The sequence below is a fragment of the Pipistrellus kuhlii genome, unplaced genomic scaffold, assembly GCF_014108245.1.
Source record: "Pipistrellus kuhlii isolate mPipKuh1 unplaced genomic scaffold, mPipKuh1.p scaffold_m20_p_74, whole genome shotgun sequence".
NCBI lineage: Eukaryota > Metazoa > Chordata > Mammalia > Chiroptera > Vespertilionidae > Pipistrellus > Pipistrellus kuhlii.
The window spans coordinates 344,682-363,237 of NW_023425578.1; the positions used below are offsets into that span (position 1 = coordinate 344,682).

General features: G+C 72.4%; 2 protein-coding genes across 7 annotated transcripts in view; both read right to left on the reverse strand.

The window, feature by feature from the left end:
* Positions 1-797: 797 nt before the first annotated feature.
* SUSD2 (sushi domain containing 2) lies at positions 798-8,063 on the reverse strand. 3 transcript variants are annotated; one of them, XM_036422924.2, is made up of 15 exons: positions 7,944-8,063; positions 6,514-6,721; positions 6,107-6,258; positions 5,699-5,862; positions 5,038-5,216; positions 4,637-4,838; positions 4,334-4,419; positions 3,736-4,004; positions 3,520-3,663; positions 3,276-3,434; positions 2,338-2,586; positions 1,637-1,900; positions 1,340-1,516; positions 1,042-1,144; positions 798-935 (listed from the first exon to the last, which is right to left on the reverse strand). In XM_036422924.2, exons 1-15 carry the CDS (start codon positions 8,023-8,025, stop codon positions 911-913), a joined length of 2,463 nt encoding a protein of 820 aa, XP_036278817.1. In that variant the 5' UTR covers positions 8,026-8,063; the 3' UTR covers positions 798-910. The 3 variants fall into 3 exon arrangements, with proteins under 3 accessions (XP_036278817.1, XP_036278818.1, XP_036278819.1); XM_036422925.2 differs by having other exon boundaries at positions 3,276-3,427; positions 3,513-3,663; XM_036422926.2 differs by having other exon boundaries at positions 6,514-6,727; positions 7,956-8,040.
* Positions 8,064-11,424: 3,361 nt separating this feature from the next.
* Positions 11,425-18,556, reverse strand: part of CABIN1 (calcineurin binding protein 1) — a 60,576-nt gene continuing 53,444 nt past the window's right edge. For 3 of the 4 annotated variants that reach the window (XM_045576106.1, XM_045576104.1, XM_045576105.1), the window contains exons 30-37: positions 18,089-18,252; positions 17,641-17,737; positions 16,249-16,908; positions 14,779-14,853; positions 13,801-14,068; positions 12,474-12,638; positions 11,744-11,970; positions 11,425-11,665 (exon numbers count right to left, since the gene is read on the reverse strand). In XM_045576106.1, coding sequence (XP_045432062.1) covers positions 11,525-11,665; positions 11,744-11,970; positions 12,474-12,638; positions 13,801-14,068; positions 14,779-14,853; positions 16,249-16,908; positions 17,641-17,737; positions 18,089-18,252 — 1,797 coding nt within the window. In that variant the 3' untranslated portion in view covers positions 11,425-11,524. Of the gene's footprint in view, positions 11,666-11,743; positions 11,971-12,473; positions 12,639-12,774; positions 12,797-13,800; positions 14,069-14,778; positions 14,854-16,248; positions 16,909-17,640; positions 17,738-18,088; positions 18,253-18,556 lie in introns of those variants that run through there. The other variant, XM_045576107.1, reaches the window with a different exon arrangement.

Consider the following 18,556-nt stretch of genomic DNA (forward strand, 5'->3'; position numbering starts at 1 on the left):
CCTGGCCCTGGGAGAGGGGCCGGGCTCAGGCGGGCAGCAGGGGCATGAGCTGGGCTCCATGCTCAGCGTCTGGACTCTCCTGGGTGGCGTGTGTCCGGGGCCCAGAACACGGACCCGGTGAGAGGATGGCGGGCATGCCCCCAGCTTCGGCCCTGCCAGGAACGGGCGGGGTCCCAGGGCCAGCTCTCTGCAGGTGAAGGGGCAGGTGGTGGGACTGGGGAGGGCAGGCCGGCTCCCTCTCATTCTCTCCTCTTCTGGACACCCAGACACCACGCCCTTCCTCCCCTCGTCACCAGGGGGCCCTGGAGAGACGGAGGCCAAGGAGGGCCCTGACCCAGGAGGGCCCCCTGGACCCCGAGGGGCGTGTGGAACTTCTGGAACCAAAGCACAGCAAGAGCACGGACACGGACACGGACACGGACACGGACAACAGGGAGGGGCGGCACGGGCTTGTTTTCCACGGGACAGGCAGGCAGGCTGTCCCCGTGGCATCTCAGGGAGCCGGTTACAAGCCTGGTGCTCGGAGGGTGGGGCTCTTGGCCTGGGCCCCCTGCCGTCGTGGCCGGGCCCGGGGGCTGAGGATCAAGGCAGCTGGGTGTCGGGGCACCAGGTGTCCGTGTATGAGGCAGCGGCATGGGCATGGGCGCCGGGATGAGGTATTGACAGTTGAGTACCAGACGCTGGAGGGCTGGGGCTGGGAGGCAGCTGCTGGGGCTCAGGGCATGGGGCCTGGGGTCTGGGGAAACGGGGGCTGAGGGTGCAGTCAGAGGCCGGCCGGGCCGAGCCGGGCCTCGGGTCCGGCTGTCGGTTTTGGGCCCAGGTGCCAGGCTTTGGCGGAAGCCGGGGCCTTGCTACCGGGAGGCTGGCCTCCGGCCCAGGCGGCCTGGCCGGGTGCAGAGTGTCCGCCCTCTCAGGGCCTCGAAGTCCAGGGGGACCTGCAAGAGAGGGGAGGGCTAGGCAGGCCCCAGGACCCCACCAGCGCCCCCGGGGCCCAGGGACCAGGGAGCGGAGGGGGGCAGGACCGCGGGGGCGGGGTCTCACGTGTGGCTCTTCCTGCGTCGCAGCAGCACGTAGATCAGCCCGACCACCGCCACCGCGGCCAGGCCTCCGAAGATGATGCTCAGCAGCACCGTGTGGCTCCGGCCTGGGGACGGGCGGGAGGTTGGTGCGGCCGGAAGCGCGGAGTGGGGCGGGGTCGTGGGCGCTAAGGCGAAACACGTGGGCGGGGCCAGTGCGCGGGCGGGGCCTGACAAGTGTGTGGGCGGGGCCAGTGCGCGGGCGGGGCCTGACAAGTGTGTGGGCGGGGCCTGACAAGTGTGTGGGCGGGGCCGGGCCTCACCTGGGTGGCAGGTCGGGGTGGGCCTGGACCAGGTGCCGTCGGCCTGGCAGTGGCTGACCTCTGCCCCGTCCAGGCTGTAGCCGTTGTCGCAGTGGAAGAAGACAGTGGAGCCCACCAGGTAGCGGGTGCCATCCTTTCGCCCGTTGGAGGGCGGGGCCAGCCAGCCGCAGGACACCACTGGGGCGGGGACAGGGTGCTGATGCCCACCCGTCCCCGTGCAGCGCCTGCCCCGCCCCCGGCGCCCCGCCCCCGGCGCCCCGCCCCCAGCACCCCGGCCCCAGCACCCCGCCCCCTCACCAGGCTGCAGGCTCTGCACGTGCCGCTGGTGCAGCTGGTGGGCCGCCCACGTGGCGTTGCCCACGCTCAGGCTCCCGGTGGCCGCCACGTCGAAGATGCAGAAGCTGTCGTCTCCGCACAGCTCGACCGTGGCCTGGCTGGGGGGGGCCGTCTCCTCGGGGAAGAGCGGCAGGAAGGTGGGGTCGTGCTTGGGCCCCTTCAGGAAGGTGTTGACCAGGCGCGGGGAGTCATAGGTGAGCAGCGAGGAGGCGTTCTGCACAGCCCCTGGGGAGACAGAGGCAGGCCGGGCGGGGGGTGTGGGCCTGGGGTCCCCGGGCGGGGGGTGTGTGGGCCTGGGGTCCCCGGGCTGGGGGAGTGTGGGCCTGGGGTCCCCGGGCTGGGGGGGGGGGGGGCTGAGGTTCCCCGGGCTGGGGGGGATGTGGGCCTGGGGTCCCCGGGGCTGGGGGGGGTGTGGGCCTGGGTTCCCCGGGGCTGGGGGGGGTGTGGGCCTGGGGTCCCCGGGCTGGGGGGGGTGTGGGCCTGGGGTCCCCGGGCTGGGGGGGGGGGGCCTGAGGTTCCCCGGGCTGGGGGGGATGTGGGCCTGGGGTCCCCGGGGCTGGGGGGGGTGTGGGCCTGGGTTCCCCGGGGCTGGGGGGGGTGTGGGCCTGGGGTGTGGGCCTGGGGTCCCCGCCCTGTCCCCCCCTCCCCGCGGCCGCACGCACAGTCAGCGCCGAAGCCGTGCAGCTCCCGGGAGCTGGCCGTGGGCGGCAGGACTCGGCCACTGCGCAGCGTGAAGTCGTCGGTGGGGTCACCGTTGAGGGTCCCCAGGAGGCCGCGCGTGTGGGTGGAGAACTTCTCGGGCAGCAGGACGGCCACGCTCAGGAAGGGGCCCTGGATGCCGACCTCCACGCCCACCCCCGACGCCAGCATGATGGACACCCTGTCCCCGACCGCCACCGACAGGAACATGCCTGGCCGGGGGGGGGGGGGTCAGCGCGGCCTCCTGGGGGCCCCGTGGCCCTGCCGCCGCCCCAGGGTGGGCCTCGGGGGAAGGACAGGGCGCCTGGGACCTGCCTGCGACTGGGACTCCACCACGCCTGGCCCGCACCTGTGCCGGGACCCCGGGTGCTGAGGAGACCGCCCCCTCCCCAGTCTGAGGCCCCCCTCCCTGGCTGGGAGGCAGCGGCTCCGCCCCTGCCAGGGCCCCTGCACTCGGTGCCCACAGCCCGGCCCACACCCCCACGCCCCCAGCCGGGAGTCATTTCCCTCATTCGCTCCCTGAGGCCACAGCTCTGGGTGGGGAGGCGGGCGGGGGGGCAGGGAGCGGCTGCCCCCCGGCCCTGGGTCAGGGAGCAGCACCGGTCCTGGCCCTGGCGTCTCCGGGCTCTGGGGGGGACGTGGGGGGAGGGCTCCGGGCGAGAAGGCTCCAGACCAGACCAGGGGCTTCGCTCCAGGATCCGAGAACCGTGTGCCCACAGCCGCCTGGCAGGGCACTTCGGGGGCTCGGAGGGGGCGTGCAGCGGAGAGGGCTGCCTGAGGCTCCACCTCCACCTCCGGCTCGGACACCAGCCCTGCGCCCGGCAGCCGGGCAGAGGGGGAGGCCCGGGTGGGAGGCCCGGGCTCGGGTGGCGGACCGGAGCCCCGCCCGGCCCCCGCTCACCCTTCAGGTCCATCCAGTTCTGCTCGGCGAAGCTCAGCACCTCCTGGTTCAGCAGCACCTGCAGCGGCCCCGCCCCGGCCGCCAGCCGCACCTCCACCACGTCCGAGTCCTCCTCCCGCACGGCCACGGCGGTCAGCCCAGTGCCCCGCTCCTGCCGGCCTGGGGTGCGGGGTGCAGAGGCGGCTCAGCGGCGGCTCCCGGCCCCGCGCCCCCACCCCCGGCCCCGGCCCCGGCCCGGGCTCACCCTGCGGCGCGGTCCTGGGCTCGGCGCGGCCCTGCACGCTCAGCCGGGTCAGCGCCGACTCCAGCAGCACGTACTCGCCGCGCCCGTTGAAGGTGAAGTTGGCGCCGTCGAAGGTGACGAAGTGCGGGTCCCCGAAGGCGGAGGCTGCGGGGGCGGAGGGTCAGCGGCGCGGCGCCGGCCCGGCCCCTCACCCCCGCCCGGCCCGCCCGCACGCACCCAGGCGCGGCGGCCGGTAGGCGCGGCAGTCGCTGGACGGCCGGCGCCGCAGGTAGCGCGGGCAGTCGGGCGCCCAGAGGCAGCAGTGGTAGAAGCTCAGCACGTCGTACAGCCAGTGCGACAGGCCGGGCACGCGCGGCGGCGCGCGGAACGGGGGCGCGCCCCAGTCGTGGCCGCGGTCCGGGGTGCTGCCGCTCGTGCTGTCGTGCGTCAGGATCTGCGTGCCCTCCCGGGTGTAGCAGCACTGCTGGCCGGCGCCGTACCTGGGGCTGCGGGCCGGGCCGGTCAGCACAGGGGCTCATCCCCCCCCCCCCGCCCCCCCCCCCGGGGCTCCCCCCCCCGCCCCCCCGGGGCTCCCCCCCCCGCTCCCCCCGGGGCTCCCCCCCCCCCCGCCCCCCCCGGGGCCCCCCCCCCCCCCCGCTCCCCCCGGGGCTCCCCCCCCCGCTCCCCCCGGGGCTCCCCCCCCCCGCTCCACCCGGGGCTCCACCCCCCCCCCCCGCTCCCCCCGGGGCTCCACCCCCCCGTCCCCCCGCCCCCTCCCCCCGCTCACCCTGCCCCCTCCCCCGGGGCTCACCGCCCCACCCCGCCCCCAGCTCACCTGGCCTGCACGGAGCGCACGCAGTGCACGGCGCCCGGGTGGTAGGTGCACACGCTGCCCCGCTCCATGTCACAGCCGTAGTCCGTCTGCGGGCGGCGGGCACTGTCAGCTGCCGGCCTCAGGCTCTGCCAGGCCCATCGCCCATCGCCCATCGCCCATCCTCGCTCCCACCAGGGCCCTCAGACCCAGACCCGCCTCCAGGGGCCTCCGTCTGCCCCCCCCCCCGTGTGGCCCCGGCCCCACACGCCCCTCCCTGGCTCCTGGGCGGGCCGGGCGGGGGGAGCAGAGGGAGGGAGGACTCACGTGGAAGCGGCCGGAGTCGGCCCGGGCCTGGGCCAGGGTGCAGGGGCAGTCCGGCACCTCCGCCAGGAAGTCCGGCAGCTGGTCCTCCAGCTCCTCCCAGGCCTGGCACTGGCTGCGGGCCCAGGCCACGGGGTCGGCCTGGAAGTCCGGGCCCAGGTGCCAGGCCAGGGCGTGCTCGTTGCTCCAGAGCGCCTGCACGTCCCTGCGAGAGGCCCACGGTGAGGGCTGCCCGCCCCCCGCCGCCCGCCCGGCCCTCCCTCCGCCCCCCCCCCGCCACCCGCCCGGCCCTCCGTCCCCCTCCCTCCCCCTCCCTCCCCCCGCCGCCCGCCCGGCCCTCCGTCCCCCCACTGCCGGCCCCTGCCAGGTGAGGAGCTTGCGGGCAGCGGGCAGCGCGTCCTTACTTGGCGCCCCCGTGGTGCTGGCTGCTGACGATCCTCAGCGCTCCCACCTGCCACCTCTGGTAGTTAGGAGCCGCGGGCTGGGGCACGAAGGTGAAGGAGCCGGAGTTGGGGGTGTTGGTGGCCAGAGAGTACAGGTAGGACCAGTTTGCCCTCCAGTCCCCTGAGTACGGCTTCCCTGAGGGGGAAAGGCCCCGTCAGCCCTGCACCCCGGCCAAGGCCCCCCCCCCCCCGTCAGCCCCCGTCATCCCCGCACCCGTCAGCCCCGCACCCGTCAGCACCCCCCCGTCAGCCCTGCACCCGGTCAGCTCCCCCCTGTCAGCCCCGCACCCCGTCAGCCCCGCACCCCGTCAGGCCCCCCCATCAGCCCCGCACCCCGTCAGCCCCCCTCGTCAGCCCCGCCCCCCGGCCGAGGCCCCCGAGCGGAGGAGGCGGGGTGGCCCGCTGCTCCCACAGCCCCCGGCTGCCCTTGCACTCGGGCCACTGCTCCGGGCAGACCCCGGACTCAGGGGGAGGCCCGCATCCGCTCTGGCGGAGGCCAGGCCGCCCCGCCCGGCCCTCCTCCCTCCTCCCTCCTCCCTCCTCCCCCTTCCCTCGGCCCTCAGCCCGGCCAGTTCCCCTGCGGGTTCCCTCTGGGGACGCCCCCGCGGCCGGGCTCACCCTGCTCCTCGTAGCCCCACAGCTCGATGTGGACGGCGCTGCTGGGCAGGGCGGCGGCGCTCCAGGTGACGGTGAGGTTGCCCCCGGCGCCCGGCGTGCCGTAGTACTGCCAGAGAGTCTCGTTCACCAGCTGGCTCTTCTCCGAGGCCGACACTTTGCTGGGGTGCACTGGGCGGAGGGAGGGGCGGTGAGGGGCAGGGCCCGGGGGGGGTCTCCCAGGAACAAAGCAGGTCGGTCCCTGGGGCCTCGGGGGCCCTGGCCGCTCCGGCGGGAGGACAGGATGAGGCCGGCCCTCTGGGCGGGGCCCCCTGTCTGGGTGCCAGGGGGCGGGGAGAGAAGTCTGGGAACCCGGCTGGGCCCGAGTGATCAGCACAGATCACACGGGCGTCCCCACGGGCGGGCGGGTGCTCACTGGCCAGCCAGGAGCCGGACCGCGGGAAGGAGGCGCCGTTGTCCATGGAGACGGTGAAGGGGATGCGGCCCGTCTCGTAGAGCAGGGGCGACACGCAGTGGACGCGGCCCGAGAGGTCCACGTGGCCGAGGGTCTGCACGCTCTCCTTGAACCTGCGGAGGGCGGGGCGGAGGGGCTGGGGCCGGGCCGGGGCGGGCGGGTCCCTGAGCTCCCAGGGACCGACCGACCGCGCAGCCCGCCGTAGCCGCCGTCTGCGTCCGTCCCGGCCCTCAGGGCTCCGCCCAGCACACGGGGGCGGGGTGGGGGTGGGGGTGGGGGGGCTGGGCCTGACGAGGACCCGTCCTGCCGCCTCTGGCCGGGAAGGGGCGCGGGGGGAGTGGGACTGAAGGGGCCCCTGGCGCTCCCACCTGCAGATGACCGGGTCCGAGGGCCTGGGCCAGTGCAGGTGCTGCACCAGGAAGTCCTTGCCGCCCATCATGGAGCCGGAGTAGGGCTGGATCTCCAGGCAGAAGTCCCGCAGGTCCGAGCAGCAGGTGCCCAGGCCGGCGCAGGTGGGGTGGCAGGAGCACAGGCCGTCCCGCTGCCCGCAGCGGCCGGAGCAGGTCCCCTGGGCGCCTGGGGACAGGAGGGGGGGCCCTGAGCAGCTGTCCCAGGCAGAGCCCCTGCCCCCCCCAATTCCTGTAGGGCCCGTGTGTTTCCGGGTGACCCTGAGCGAGGGGCACGCCCGGCGGCCGGCGCGGACGGGGCTGTGTGTGGACGGCGGACGCCCACACGGCCTGGGGCCGGGGGACTCTCCTATGGGCAGGACTGGGGGCCGTGGGGAGAAATCGGGAGTTCACTGAGAGACGGGCTAGAACGAGGGGGGAAGGGCAGTGCCCCCAGAGGCACAGCCCTGTGGCACCGGAAGGAGCCCAGCCCCAGCAGGTTTGGCATCGGCTCGGGGGCCAGCTGCCACAGACAGACGAACAGACCGGGGACAGGAGGACAGGGGACAGAGCCTCCGCCTGCAGACGGAAGGGTCCCGGGTTCGATTCTGTCAGGGCACAGGCTGAGCTGCAGGCTCCAGGAGGCCCCCTCGGCTGATGCACCCTCAGGGGCCCCAGGGGCCTGTCTGCACCCCCTGGTGGAGGCGCTGAGGCTGGGGTCAGCCCCTCAAGGGGGCAGTCCAGAGGCCGGGCCTCCACCCAGAGGCCCATAAATATTTATTGGCTGAGGATGACCTGAGGCTCCCGGGGGTGGGGCGGGTGGTGAGTGATGCTGCAGGTAGGTGGCAGGAGGGTGGTGGCTCTTCTCCGCTGGGGAGGCAGGGAGGCCCGGGCGGTCTGGTCTGGAGGCCGGTGACCTCTAGCCTCGCCCAGAAGGCAGGGGCAGGCGGGCGGGAGGGCGGGAGGGCGGGGGGCAGGGTCCTGGCTCTGCAGTGTGGTTCTTCCACTCTTTTTGGGGGGAGTCGGGCTCCACCCTGACAAGGACCCACATCCTGCCTCTGGCCAGGAAGGGGGGGAAGTGAGACTAAAGGGAGCTCCCTCGTGGTCAAGCACCCCCCCACCCCCCAATCAGGGCTGGGGTTCAGGCCCAGGGCTCTTCTGAGCCTGCCACCTGCCTAGCGACTCCCCTCCCGGCCAGCCATGCCTCCCGGCTCTCCACAGGCAGAGGGTGGGCACCCTCCCTGCCGGGCGGCCCCTTGACTCTGGAACCCGCAATTCCTCCCCACGGCCCCGGTCCTGCCCACAGCCAGCCTGACAGATGGTGGGAGGCTGAGCCCCGAGGGGACTCCGCTCTGGGACCGCCTGCCCCAGACGGACGGGCAGACCGGGGACAGGAAGGCGGGTGGACGTACCTGCCACGGGGCCGGGGCCGGGGCCGGGGCCGAGGGCCGTCGCGAGGAGCAGCAGGGCCCAGGGCAGCAGGAGCGGCTGCATGGTGCAGCGGGCGGTGCAGCGGGCGGCGCGGCTGTGCTGAGGCTGGGAGGCTGCAGGCGGCCGAGTTCCAGCGCCCGCCCCGCCCCGCCTCCCGCCCTCCCCGCCCGCCACGCCCTGCACCAATACCCGCCCTGCCCCCCCCCCCCCCCCCACTGCGTCCCTCTCAAAGTCCGCGGTGCCTGCACCCCGGCGGGCGGTCTGCGCCGTTACACTGGCCCGCGGCCTGGGGCTCGGGTGGGGCCGAGCAGCCGGATCCCGACGTCCGGAGGCTGGGGCTCTGACAGCTGGATCCCGACCCGGCGCCCGCAGAGCGGCCGGAGGCTTCCGGAAAGGCTGGAGCTGGGGGGAGGGGGAGAAGGGGGAGGGGGGGGACTGGATTGTCCTTGGGATCCGGGATTCCACTCCAGCGGGGCCTCACCCCGAGGCCTGTTTTCCCGCAGGGAGATGGGTGGGTGGGTGGGTGGGGGTTGTCAGGTTCCATCCAGTTTCGGGGCTGCGATCGTGATCAGGGGGAGGTGGTGATTGGGGAGAGGGAAGTGGTGATGGGGGAGGGAAGGGCCGGGATTCTGGAGAGAAGCCGCCCAGCCCCACCTCCCGGTGCTGAGTTTGCACAACCCCCGCGTGCGTCGCCCGCCCTCCAGGCGGTGCAGGTGAGGAGGGTGGGCCCTGGGAGGCGCAGGGCCATCCCCGGGGCTGGGGTGCGGACCGATGGTCCTCCCCCAGAGCCATCTTCCCGGCTCCCACCTCTGTCCGGCGGGAGGACCATGGGACCAGGGTCTCGGTGCCAGTAACCTGCACCAGTTTGTCTTAATCCTATTAACAGCAGACGCCTGTTTAGGATAGGGGATTCCATGTTTAATCACCGACGGTGATTAGGATCTAGAAGTCTTAAGAGCCTTAGAGCCGAAACTGGTTGGGCTCAGTGGATAAAGCGTCCGTCTGAGGACTGAAGGGTCCCAGGTTCGATTCCGGTTAAGGGCATGTACCTTGGTTGCGGGCACATCCCCGGTAGGGGGTATGCAGGAGGCAGCTGGTCGATGTTTCTCTCTCATCGATGTTTCTAGCTCTCTATCCCTCTCTCTTCTTCTCTATAAAAAATCAATAAAAATATATATTTTTAAAAAGAGCCTTAGAGAGGATACAGTTGCCATCCACACTCTAACGAGGCTTTTATTTTGCTTCATTCTGTTCGTCCCCAGTGGGTCAGTCCTTGGCCCGATTGTGCTCCTTGGTGTTGAGCAAGGAGTCGCTGCTGCAGGTAGAACTGGTTCCTTTACGGGCGATGAAGTGCTCGCTTGCTCTGTTTTGAATATCGGAGTGACATTTATTAAAACCTTTTAAATTACAGGGTGCCATCCAGTTGCGGGAAGTCCACCGGGTTCTCGCCAGGAGCTGGCCGGGGTGGTGGGGTGGGGGTGGGGGGCAGGAGCTCAGACCCTGGGCTGCCACCGGCTCTGCCTCCGGGTCTGCCAGCCTGTTCCCCGGGCACCGCCCCTTGAGAGGCTTGCAGGCCGGAGTTGTGTCAGAGAGGTGGCACCTGCAGGCACCAGGGATGCCAGTCTGGGGTGGGGATGGGGGGTGGGAACACACAGCCCAGCAGGGCCGCTGGGGGCCTGGGCACCTCCTGTGGGCATGCATGAGGCAGGGTTGGGAGAAGCTGGGGAAATTCCTTGCCAAGTGGAATGGGGGGACAGAGGCAGAGAGACAGACCCCCTGGCCTTTCATATCGCTGCTCACGGGGTGTAGACAGACGGCCTTGACCTTTCCCCCCAGCAGATAACATCTGGGTTCGTTCAGCTCCCTCCGGGCCCAGAGAAGCAGCCAAACCAGGGCCGTGGCAACGGCCGGTGACTCCCGCCCTGGTGCTGACCGGTCGGTGGGCAGAGACCAGGGCCCTGAAGGTGCACAGCTAGAACGCCAAGACACCTTCTGTTCCTCAGCCCCATCACTCCCAGCCTCTGACAGACTCTCAAACCAGCACTGACTGGTGGGCTCAGTGGTTAGAGCACCGCCCCGCTAACCGTTCCATTCCGGCCTCGGTCAGGGCTGGTCGGGGAGGCAGTCACATCCGGGCTTCTCACTTCTCCTTCCCACTCTCTCTCTCTGAAAATCTGGAAAAAATACCCTTAGGTGAGGATTCACCTTAAAAAAAAAAAAAAAAAAAAGGCCACGCCTTTCCCCTCAGCCTCTCCGCCCCCTCGCGGGCACCTCCTAACCTCTAAGGTCCCCAGGGACCTGCAGCCAGGAGAGCAATAGGCAGCTCGTCCCAGACTCACCCCGAACCTGTCTCCCAGGCCCCTCCCCCACTTTCCCACAGAGCCCGAACACCCGGCCGGGGCCCCCCTGTATGCCGAGCCCGGCCTGGTTCCGCCGGCCCGTTCGCGCCGTGGGAAATCTTCCCATAGGAACTGCGGGACCGGAGCGCCGGCGAGGCAGACGGCTGGGGGCCGGGGCGGACGCTGAGGCCGGACACCCAGCCTGGGGGCGGGCGCGGGGCCTCGGCCCGGGAGTTCCTGGGGCCGGTTGGGGAAGGCCGGTGGGGGGATGCCGGGCGGCCGGCGGACCAGGAGAAAGGCCGGCACCATGCCCTCCTTCTAGCCGGCACTGGAGCTGCGGCTCTTGTTTACCTGTTTGTTTATTATTGGTTTCCGAGAGAAGGGGGAGGGAGAGAGAAACGGCAATGAGGAGAGAGAACCATGGACCGCTGCCTCCTGCACGCCCCTGCTGGGGATGGAGCTCCCAACCCGGGCCTGTGCCCTGACCGGGAATCGAACCTGGGCCTGCAGGCTGACGCTCTATCCACTGAGCCACACGGGCCGGGGTCATGGGTTGTTTTAGGAAGAGGGAGAGAGAGAGAGACACGGTTGTTGGCATGTGTCCTGACTGGGGCCAGCGCACCAACCACTCATGTGGCCAGTCCTGTGAGAGGGCGTGTGGGGGGCCCTTCCTGAACCCCTAAGCCCCACCACATTGGGGTGCAAGCCAGCCCCTCAGCACGGCCTGAGCCCTGCCTCCCCATCCCCACACCAGAGGGACCAGCCCTCCCCCGTGTCCTTCCCGGTCCGGCTCGCCTCATCGGAAGGATGTGCCCTGCCCGGCCCCAGCCAGCTACCCCCCTCCCCACCCCAGCCGGCGCCCTGGGCTCCTGGGGCTGCAGAGGCCGTGGGTGGAACCCAGGACTGACAGCCACTGGCCAAGGGAGGCCAGGTGGACAGAGGCAGGAAGAACAGTTGCATCTTTATTAGAAAAGAAACCAAAAAAGGGGGTGGGGGACCTGACACGGGTGGGCTGCTGGGGGCGGGCGCGGTGAGCCGGCATTCCACAGGAAAGGCGCTGCGGTGCCAGCTCCCACGGCGCCCTTTCCTCGCGGCTGAGCCAGGCTCCGCGGGCCCACTGGGTGGGCACAGCCCCCCACCCGGGCGGGCGGGCGGGAGGAGCCCCTGGGGGGAGGCGCCCCGGTGGCTGGGGGGGGTCTGGGGGTGCACAGGGCGCGGGACCCTCAGATGTCCATGTAGTCGTCCTCGTCCGTGTCGCTGTCCAGCGAGGACTCCTGGCTGGACGTCTCCAGGACCTCCAGCGCCGGCTGGCACAGGCTCTCCTTCCGCACGGTGGCGGCCGACTGGGCGGACAGGATGGCCGACTGCAGACGGGCAGGGCACGGGTCAGCGGCCGGCCGGCCCCCCGTCCCCGCGCCCCCCCCCCCCCCGCCCGCCGTCACCTTCAGCTTCTGCTTGGTCTCCTCGGAGACGCTGCCCTTGGGCGAGAGCAGGGTGGGGGTGGGCGGCGTGACGGTGATCTCGGGGGGGAACTTGGTGGCGGCCGAGGGGATGACCAGCTTCGGCATGATGGGCAGGGGCCGCGCCTTGGCCCGGCAGGGCTCCGCCAGGCCCAGGTGGCCCTCGGGGGGCTGGGTGCTCCCACTGCTGGGCACCCTGGAGCTGGCAGCTGGGGGCGGGCACGGGCTGAGCCTGGCTGTCTCCCCAGCTCGGACCCAGAGCCCAGGGTGCTCGCGCTCGGCACACGGCGCCGGGCTGAGCGGCCGGAAGCGGCGGTTCCGGGACGGCCGGGGGAGCGGTGGGGCCTGGCGGGCCTCCAGCCTGAGCCCTGCCTTTATAAGGAGCAGCGCCCAGCCAGCGGCCGGCCCTCCTCCGGGAGGCCTGGAGGCTCGGCCGAGCTGCCCGGGCCTGGCTGGGGGGGCGGCGGACATAATGGGCTCTGACCGGGCCACTGGCCACCTGCTGCCTGCCCGCCCGCCCATGTGCCCGCCTCCCGTCCCGCTGGTAAGGGCCCCTCCGCCCCTAAGAGCTGGGCGTGCCTGCCCTCGCTTCCCGGGGAGCTGAGGGTGAAGAGGGACTCTCGGGGCTCCCGTCCCCCCCAGGCCCTCAGTCCTTCCGAGGGCGGGAGGAGCCGCTGCCGGGAAGCCCACCGGCTGCTCTCCGAAGCCTTACCCTGGCCGCCAGCGGGCTCGGCGCCGGGACGGGGGGCGGCCGCGGCAGGCCAGCCGTGTGGCTCTGCTGGGGGGCCCTGGGGAGCCGTCTTCACCGGTTCGGCGCACTGCGGCTCCGGGGGCGGCAAGCCGGCACCCTCTGCCCTTCCTGCCAGCTCTTCTCCCTCTGTGGGCACACAGGGGCCGTGGCTACAGCCTCCAGCAGCCCGAGGCCAGGCCCGCCCCCCTGCCCTGGGACACCCCCAGGGGACCTGCCGGGGGTGAGTGGGGAGCCCACGGACCAGCAGCGGTTCCTCTGGGACCATGGCCGGTGAGGCCAGACTGTGCCGGCAGGAAACCACCGGCCCTCCCTGCACCAGGACCGTGGGCCCCGGGCACGGGGGTGGCCACACCGAGGCCAGGGCCCCACCCCCAGTCGCAGGCGGCGGGCAGAAAGAGTCGCTGGAACTGCTGGCCAGAGGACGGAGCGGTATGTGGGCCCATCCCGCCCACCAGGCCACACCTTCCCTGGCACGAGGCAGGGCCAGGGACTGGCCTTGGTGGAGCCAAGGACCTGATGGGCTGGGGACGAGGACTGCCCGTGGCCGGCAGCCGGGCCACTGGCCAGCCGTCTGCTTGCCCCCCCGGCCCCTCCAGGTTCTGGGTGCGACCCTGCTCCCCTCTTCTTCTTGGCCCAGAGGCCCCGGCCACACTGGCCAGTCTCCCCTCACCTTCCCCTCCTGCTCTGCCCGTGGAGGGCCCTCTGCTAGGAGCACCCGCCTCCTGCAGGCGAGAGGCCGCCCTGCCTGGCAGGAATGACCGCTCGCTTCTGCTGCCCGGCACAGGCAGGCGTGGACACAGACAGGCGTGGACACAGACAGGCGTGACCAGCCCGGCCCGGCCTGTGACCTAAGGTCCCCAGGACAGAGGCTGCCCCGCTGCAGGCCTGGCACGCCCTGCCTCATGGCTGCCCGGCAATCAGGGCAGACTGTCCGCACACAGCGCGCGGGAGCTCCTGGGGCCCCATGCGGGGAGAGCCGGGCAGGGAGAGCAGCCTCCTCCTGCAGGAGCCCTCAGCCCGCCCTGCCCCCCTCAGCAGGCCTGTGAGGTCACCCCCACCCCCAAACCTCCGCCTGGGACTTTATCCCTTTATCTGTTCGTCCCCAGATAAAGACATAACCGAAGCTGGGCCCTGCCCGGTCCCGCCCTCCTCACCCCACTCCACAGTTGGGGAGACGGAGATGGGGTGGGGTTCAGAGGTGGTGCAGGGTGCGCCCCGCCACGGGGTGAGTGGCCGAAAGGTGGCAGGGGCCCGGCCCATCCCTCCCACTCCGCAGGCACTGACTCACCAGGGCGCGGGGTGGCCTCGGGCCTGTGTGGCTGGGGGGGCCCAGGGTCCCTGGACGGGTCTGGGGTGGAGGCAGGCACAGAGGGGGGGCAGGCGGAGGCGGCGGAGGCGGCAGGCAGCGCGGGCCGGGGCTTGGGGTGGGTGTCGCTGGGCCGGTGGAGAGGGTCAGCTGGCACGGGGTCGGGGGCTGCGGGGGCCACGGCTGCAGGGAAGAAGTTCTCTCGACTGTCCTTGGGGTGCTTTGGGGTGGAGGGTGTGTCCCCTGAGGCCTGGGAGGCAAAGGGAGGTGAGGGAGGCAGGCTGGGCGTCCACAGCCCGCACTCGGCCTCGCTGGCCCCACGCCGCCGGCCGCTCGCCGCTCAGAGGGGCCGCCCAGGCCACGGCGGGGCTCAGAGCGGCTCCCGGGCACGGGCTTGAGTGTCCGATGCGGGAGACGGGGGCCGCAGTGCCGGGGCCAGTCCTGGGGCAGCTCCCGGGCCAGGCTGCGGCACCCAGGCCGCCCCGCCCGGCCGTGCCCGCAGCCCGGCTACAGGCCTTCGGTTCTCCACCCGCTGGGCCTGCCTTCACCCACAGCCTCTTCCACTGAGCACCCACCCTCCGGGGGGGATGGCACAGCTCGGGAGGGGACAGCCACAAGGGGCCGGGTGCCAGGGGGAGCGGACCCGCCTGGACCCACTGCACTGAGTGGGGGGACGCCCTGGTGAGCCTCATGCTGCTGGGGGCACCTCGCCAGGCCAGTGCCCCAGCTGCCTCCTGACACTGCTGCTGCTGGACACCCCCAGCCCCTGTGGGGGGGCCGCCCCGGGGCCCTGTCCTCGCGTACAGACGAGGGCGCTGGGGGAACCTGAGGTCACGTACTGCGGGTGGGTCTGGGCTGTACGATGGCCCCCCACAGGCAGTGGTCAGGGGCTCCCCACGGGCCTGAGGTCAGCTCCCTCTGCTCACCTCCCCTCGGCCGCGCTGACCGCAGGGGCCTCACCTGTCTCTGGGCGGCAGCCCCCAGCTGCACCTGACAGAACTTGACAGCCTGCTCCAGCGCAGCCTCCTCGTCCACCTGGCAGGGGACACCCCAGGTCAGAGGCCGGCCAGCCCCCCGGAACCTGGCAGGTGCACCTCCGCCCCAGGTCTGCCGTCAGGACCGAAGCTCTGGCCCTCTGGCCACACCAAGCTCACGCCTGTGACCACGTCCTTTTGTACAAACTGACGTCCCAGAGGAAGGGAGAGGAGGAGGGAAACATCCACAATGAGACTCATGGACCGGCTGCCTCCAGCACGCCCCCTAGTGGGGATCGAGCCTGCAACCCTGGCACGAGCAGAGTCAACCCTCCCCACTGAGTCATGCCGGCCAGGCCAAAGGCTGCTTTCTGTGTGCGTCCTGACCGGGACTGAACCTGAACGTGGCATCGGGGGACTCTCTGACCGGCGGAGCCATCCGGCAGGCAGACGACGAGCTGTGCCTAACCATCGTTTAAAGAGGCAGGCCCCGCCGGGAGGAGGACTCTGCTCTCAGCAGGAGGAAGGGCCTGAGCGTCACGCCGGGGCCTCGGGGTCTCCCTCCCTGGACCCGAGAGGGTCCTGTGAAGTGGCTTCTCCTTCGGAACCGCACACCTTGCTGAAGGGGACGGCCGGCCTCTGCCCGTCTCATTGGCGCGGTGACGGGTCCAGTGCACCATGTGGGACACGGCAGGCTCCTCGCCACACTTGCCGTTTCTCGGAGCGGGACCCTCGGACAGCGGACGGCGGTGGTGGGACCACACTGACACACCAGCCGGGCCGGGACACCGGGAGGCGGACGGCTCCGGACAGGGACACCGGGAGGGAGAGGGCTCCGGATAGGGACACCGGGAGGGAGACGGCTCCGGACAGGGACACCAGGAGGGAGACGGCTCCGGACAGGGACACCGGGAGGGAGAGGGCTCCGGACAGGGACACCGGGAGGGAGAGGGCTCCGGACAGGGACACCGGGAGGGAGAGGGCTCCGGACAGGGACACCGGGAGGGAGAGGGCTCCGGACAGAAACACCGGGAGGCGGACGGCTCCGGACAGGGACACCGGGAGGCGGACGGCTCCGGACAGGGACACCGGGAGGGAGAGGGCTCCGGACAGGGACACCGGGAGGGAGACGGCTCCGGACAGGGACACCGGGAGGGAGACGGCTCCGGACAGGGACACCGGGAGGGAGACGGCTCCGGACAGGGACACCGGGAGGGAGAGGGCTCTGGACAGGGACACCGGGAGGCGGACGGCTCCGGACAGGGACACCGGGAGGGAGACGGCTCCGGACAGGGACACCGGGAGGGAGACGGCTCCGGACAGGGACACCGGGAGGCGGACGGCTCGGGCAGGGACACCGGGAGGGAGAGGGCTCCGGACAGGGACACCGGGAGGCGGACGGCTCGGGCAGGACACCGGGAGGCAGACGGCTCCTGCCGGGCCAGCCCGCACCCACCTGCTTGATGAGCATGTAGGTCTCGGCCATGATCCTCTCGATGCGGCCCAGGTCGTAGGCCACGCCCTTCTGGCCCTGCTGCCACACGCGGTAGGCGTCCAGCAGCAGCGTCTTGCCCGACTCGGCGTCCTCCAGGAGCTTCCTCTTGCGGCTGGGCCGCGGCGGCAGCTCCTCGGCGTGGCCCCCCGCCCTCGGGGCGGAGGCGGCCGTGGCAGGGGCCGGCGCGGTGGGCGTGAGCGGGCCGGGCTGCTGCCGGGCGCTGATGCTCAGCTCCTCCAGGGACAGCTCGGCCGGCCGGCTCTCCGGGGCCCGGTCCCGGGGGCAGCGGCCCGGCGGCAGGGGCGGCGCCCGCTCCGAGTCCAGGCGGCGGGCGGCGGCCTCGCCCGTGTCCATGGGCTCCGCGGGGCCCGCCCGGGGCTCCCTGTCCTGGCGCTCCCTGCCCGGGTCCGCTCCGGCCCCGGCATCCGCCGCCGGCCGGTGGCCGAGGGGACATGCCCGGCCCCCCGGCTCGGCCCCCGGCGCAGAGCCGTCGGCCAGGGCCGGCTTTTTGGGCTGCGGCAGGCCCTCCTGGCCGTCCTCGGGGCTGGCCTTGTGGGGGACGTCGGTGGTCATCCTGGCCGCGGGGAGGCCGCAGGCCTTGGGCCCCGGGTGTTCTGACCCCTGTGAGAGAGAGAGCCGAAGGGGACAGGCAGCCTGGGTGTCTCCACCGAAAACCTCCCGGCTCCAGGCCTGCCCACCTGCCGGGGGCCAGGAGACCTGCCCGAGGAAGGCCCTCCCGCCGGACCCCCAGCCTGGAGGGGCAGCGGGGCGGGAGGAGGCCCGGCTGCCAACAGGCCCGTGCCGGCCAGCCTGCCCTCAGTGTGAGCCTCAGGGCGGCCCTGGGCACCGGATTGGGGGCGGGGTGGGGGCGGCCAGGCCTGTCCTGGGCTCACACGCCCCCAGTGCAAAGGCTGGGGGGAGGGTTGGCGGCTGCCCTGGCCCTGCACCCCAGCCTGGCCAGTCCTCCTGGGCAGGGCGCTGTGGGGACTGTTCTGCTCAGGTCCCATCTGCTGAGCCAGCGGCCACCCTGGGCTTCTGGTCGCAGCTGTCACACGGATGGGGGCGGCCTCGGGGGGCGGGCAGGGACGGGGCCGGGAAGCCAGCGGAGCTGGGTGAGGGGACGCACGCTCGCCATGCTGTCGCTACAGCTGTTGCTGCCAGGCACAGGGCTGGGACCGGGCCCGTCACTCGCCCGCACTGACCACAAGCCCACATGGCTGCCGCCTGCGCACGACGGCGGTGGAACCCCGATCTGGGCGGGAGGTGCCATTCACAGGTGGACACGGGGGAACCCAGAGGGACCAGGACCCGGGAGGGGAGGGGAGGGGAGGGGAGGGAGGGGGCGGGCGGTACCTCCGCGAGCTCGCTCAGGGAGTCCTCCAGCACCTTCACGGTGAGGATGAAGGCCCGCTGCGCCAGGACCTGGCGGTCGGCATCTCGCAGGTACTTCCTGCGGGCACACGGGCACAGAGAGGGCGGCGGAGCCTCAGGGCCGCCCAGAGCCCTCAGGTGCCCCTCCATCTGCCCGGGCTGCTCTCCAGGAGCCAGTCCTGGGCTGGCAGTGGCCGCGGCTCTGCTTCTCCCCCACGAACCTGTGCGCCCTAGGCCCCGCCGAGGCCCCGCCCAGCGCCTGGCCCAGGGCAGCTGAGGGAGACGGCGAGGAGGGGCTGGGCCGGGTGAGCCGCGGCTCCCTGGGTCCCCGCCCCCGCCCGGTTTCTGGCAGAGGGCCGCTGATTGCCGAGGCCTCCTGGCGCCCGGCGGCGGGCGCGGGGCGGTGTGGGGGCGGTGGCGCGGCACTCACTTGCCCTGGTCCGGCGTGCGCTGCAGCATGGAGGACACGCGCAGCAGGGTGCCGTGGTCCCGCAGCTGGGCCAGCACCTTGAGCAGCAGCACGATGGAGCGGTTCATGTGCCAGGCAAAGCTGCCCGGCCGGTCGATCTCGTCCACGGGGATCCGCCAGATGCCCTGCGGGGCGAACGGGGGTGAGGAGGGCGGCACCCGAGCTGCCGCGGTGCCAGGGGACCTGCCCAGGCGGCAGGAAGGCCCCAGGCCGCCGGGCTCCCCCTCCGGAAGCACCGGGCACAATGGTCAGACACCACTGGTCACCACCTTACGGGCGCAGGCTCGCAGGGAGCCCAATCCCGGGGGAGGACCGAGGCCAAAAGGTCACAGTCGTGAGGTGAGCGTCTGGCAGGTGCTGCCAGCCAGCTGCAGGCGCGGGACCCCGTCCCCCACGAGCACTCCCTCCGCAGCACTGGGGAGTCAGGGT

Excerpts from the sequence above, each read along its gene's own strand:
- SUSD2 (XM_036422924.2), bottom strand. The coding sequence starts at position 8,025 with ATGCAGCCGCTCCTGCTGCCCTGGGCCCTGCTGCTCCTCGCGACGGCC. Across the intron at positions 6,722-7,943 it reads CGGCCCCGGCCCCGTGGCAG|GCGCCCAGGGGACCTGCTCC; the intron begins GTACGTCCACCC and ends TCCTGTCCCCAG. Across the intron at positions 5,863-6,106 it reads GTCCGGCTCCTGGCTGGCCA|TGCACCCCAGCAAAGTGTCG; the intron begins GTGAGCACCCGC and ends CCCTCCGCCCAG.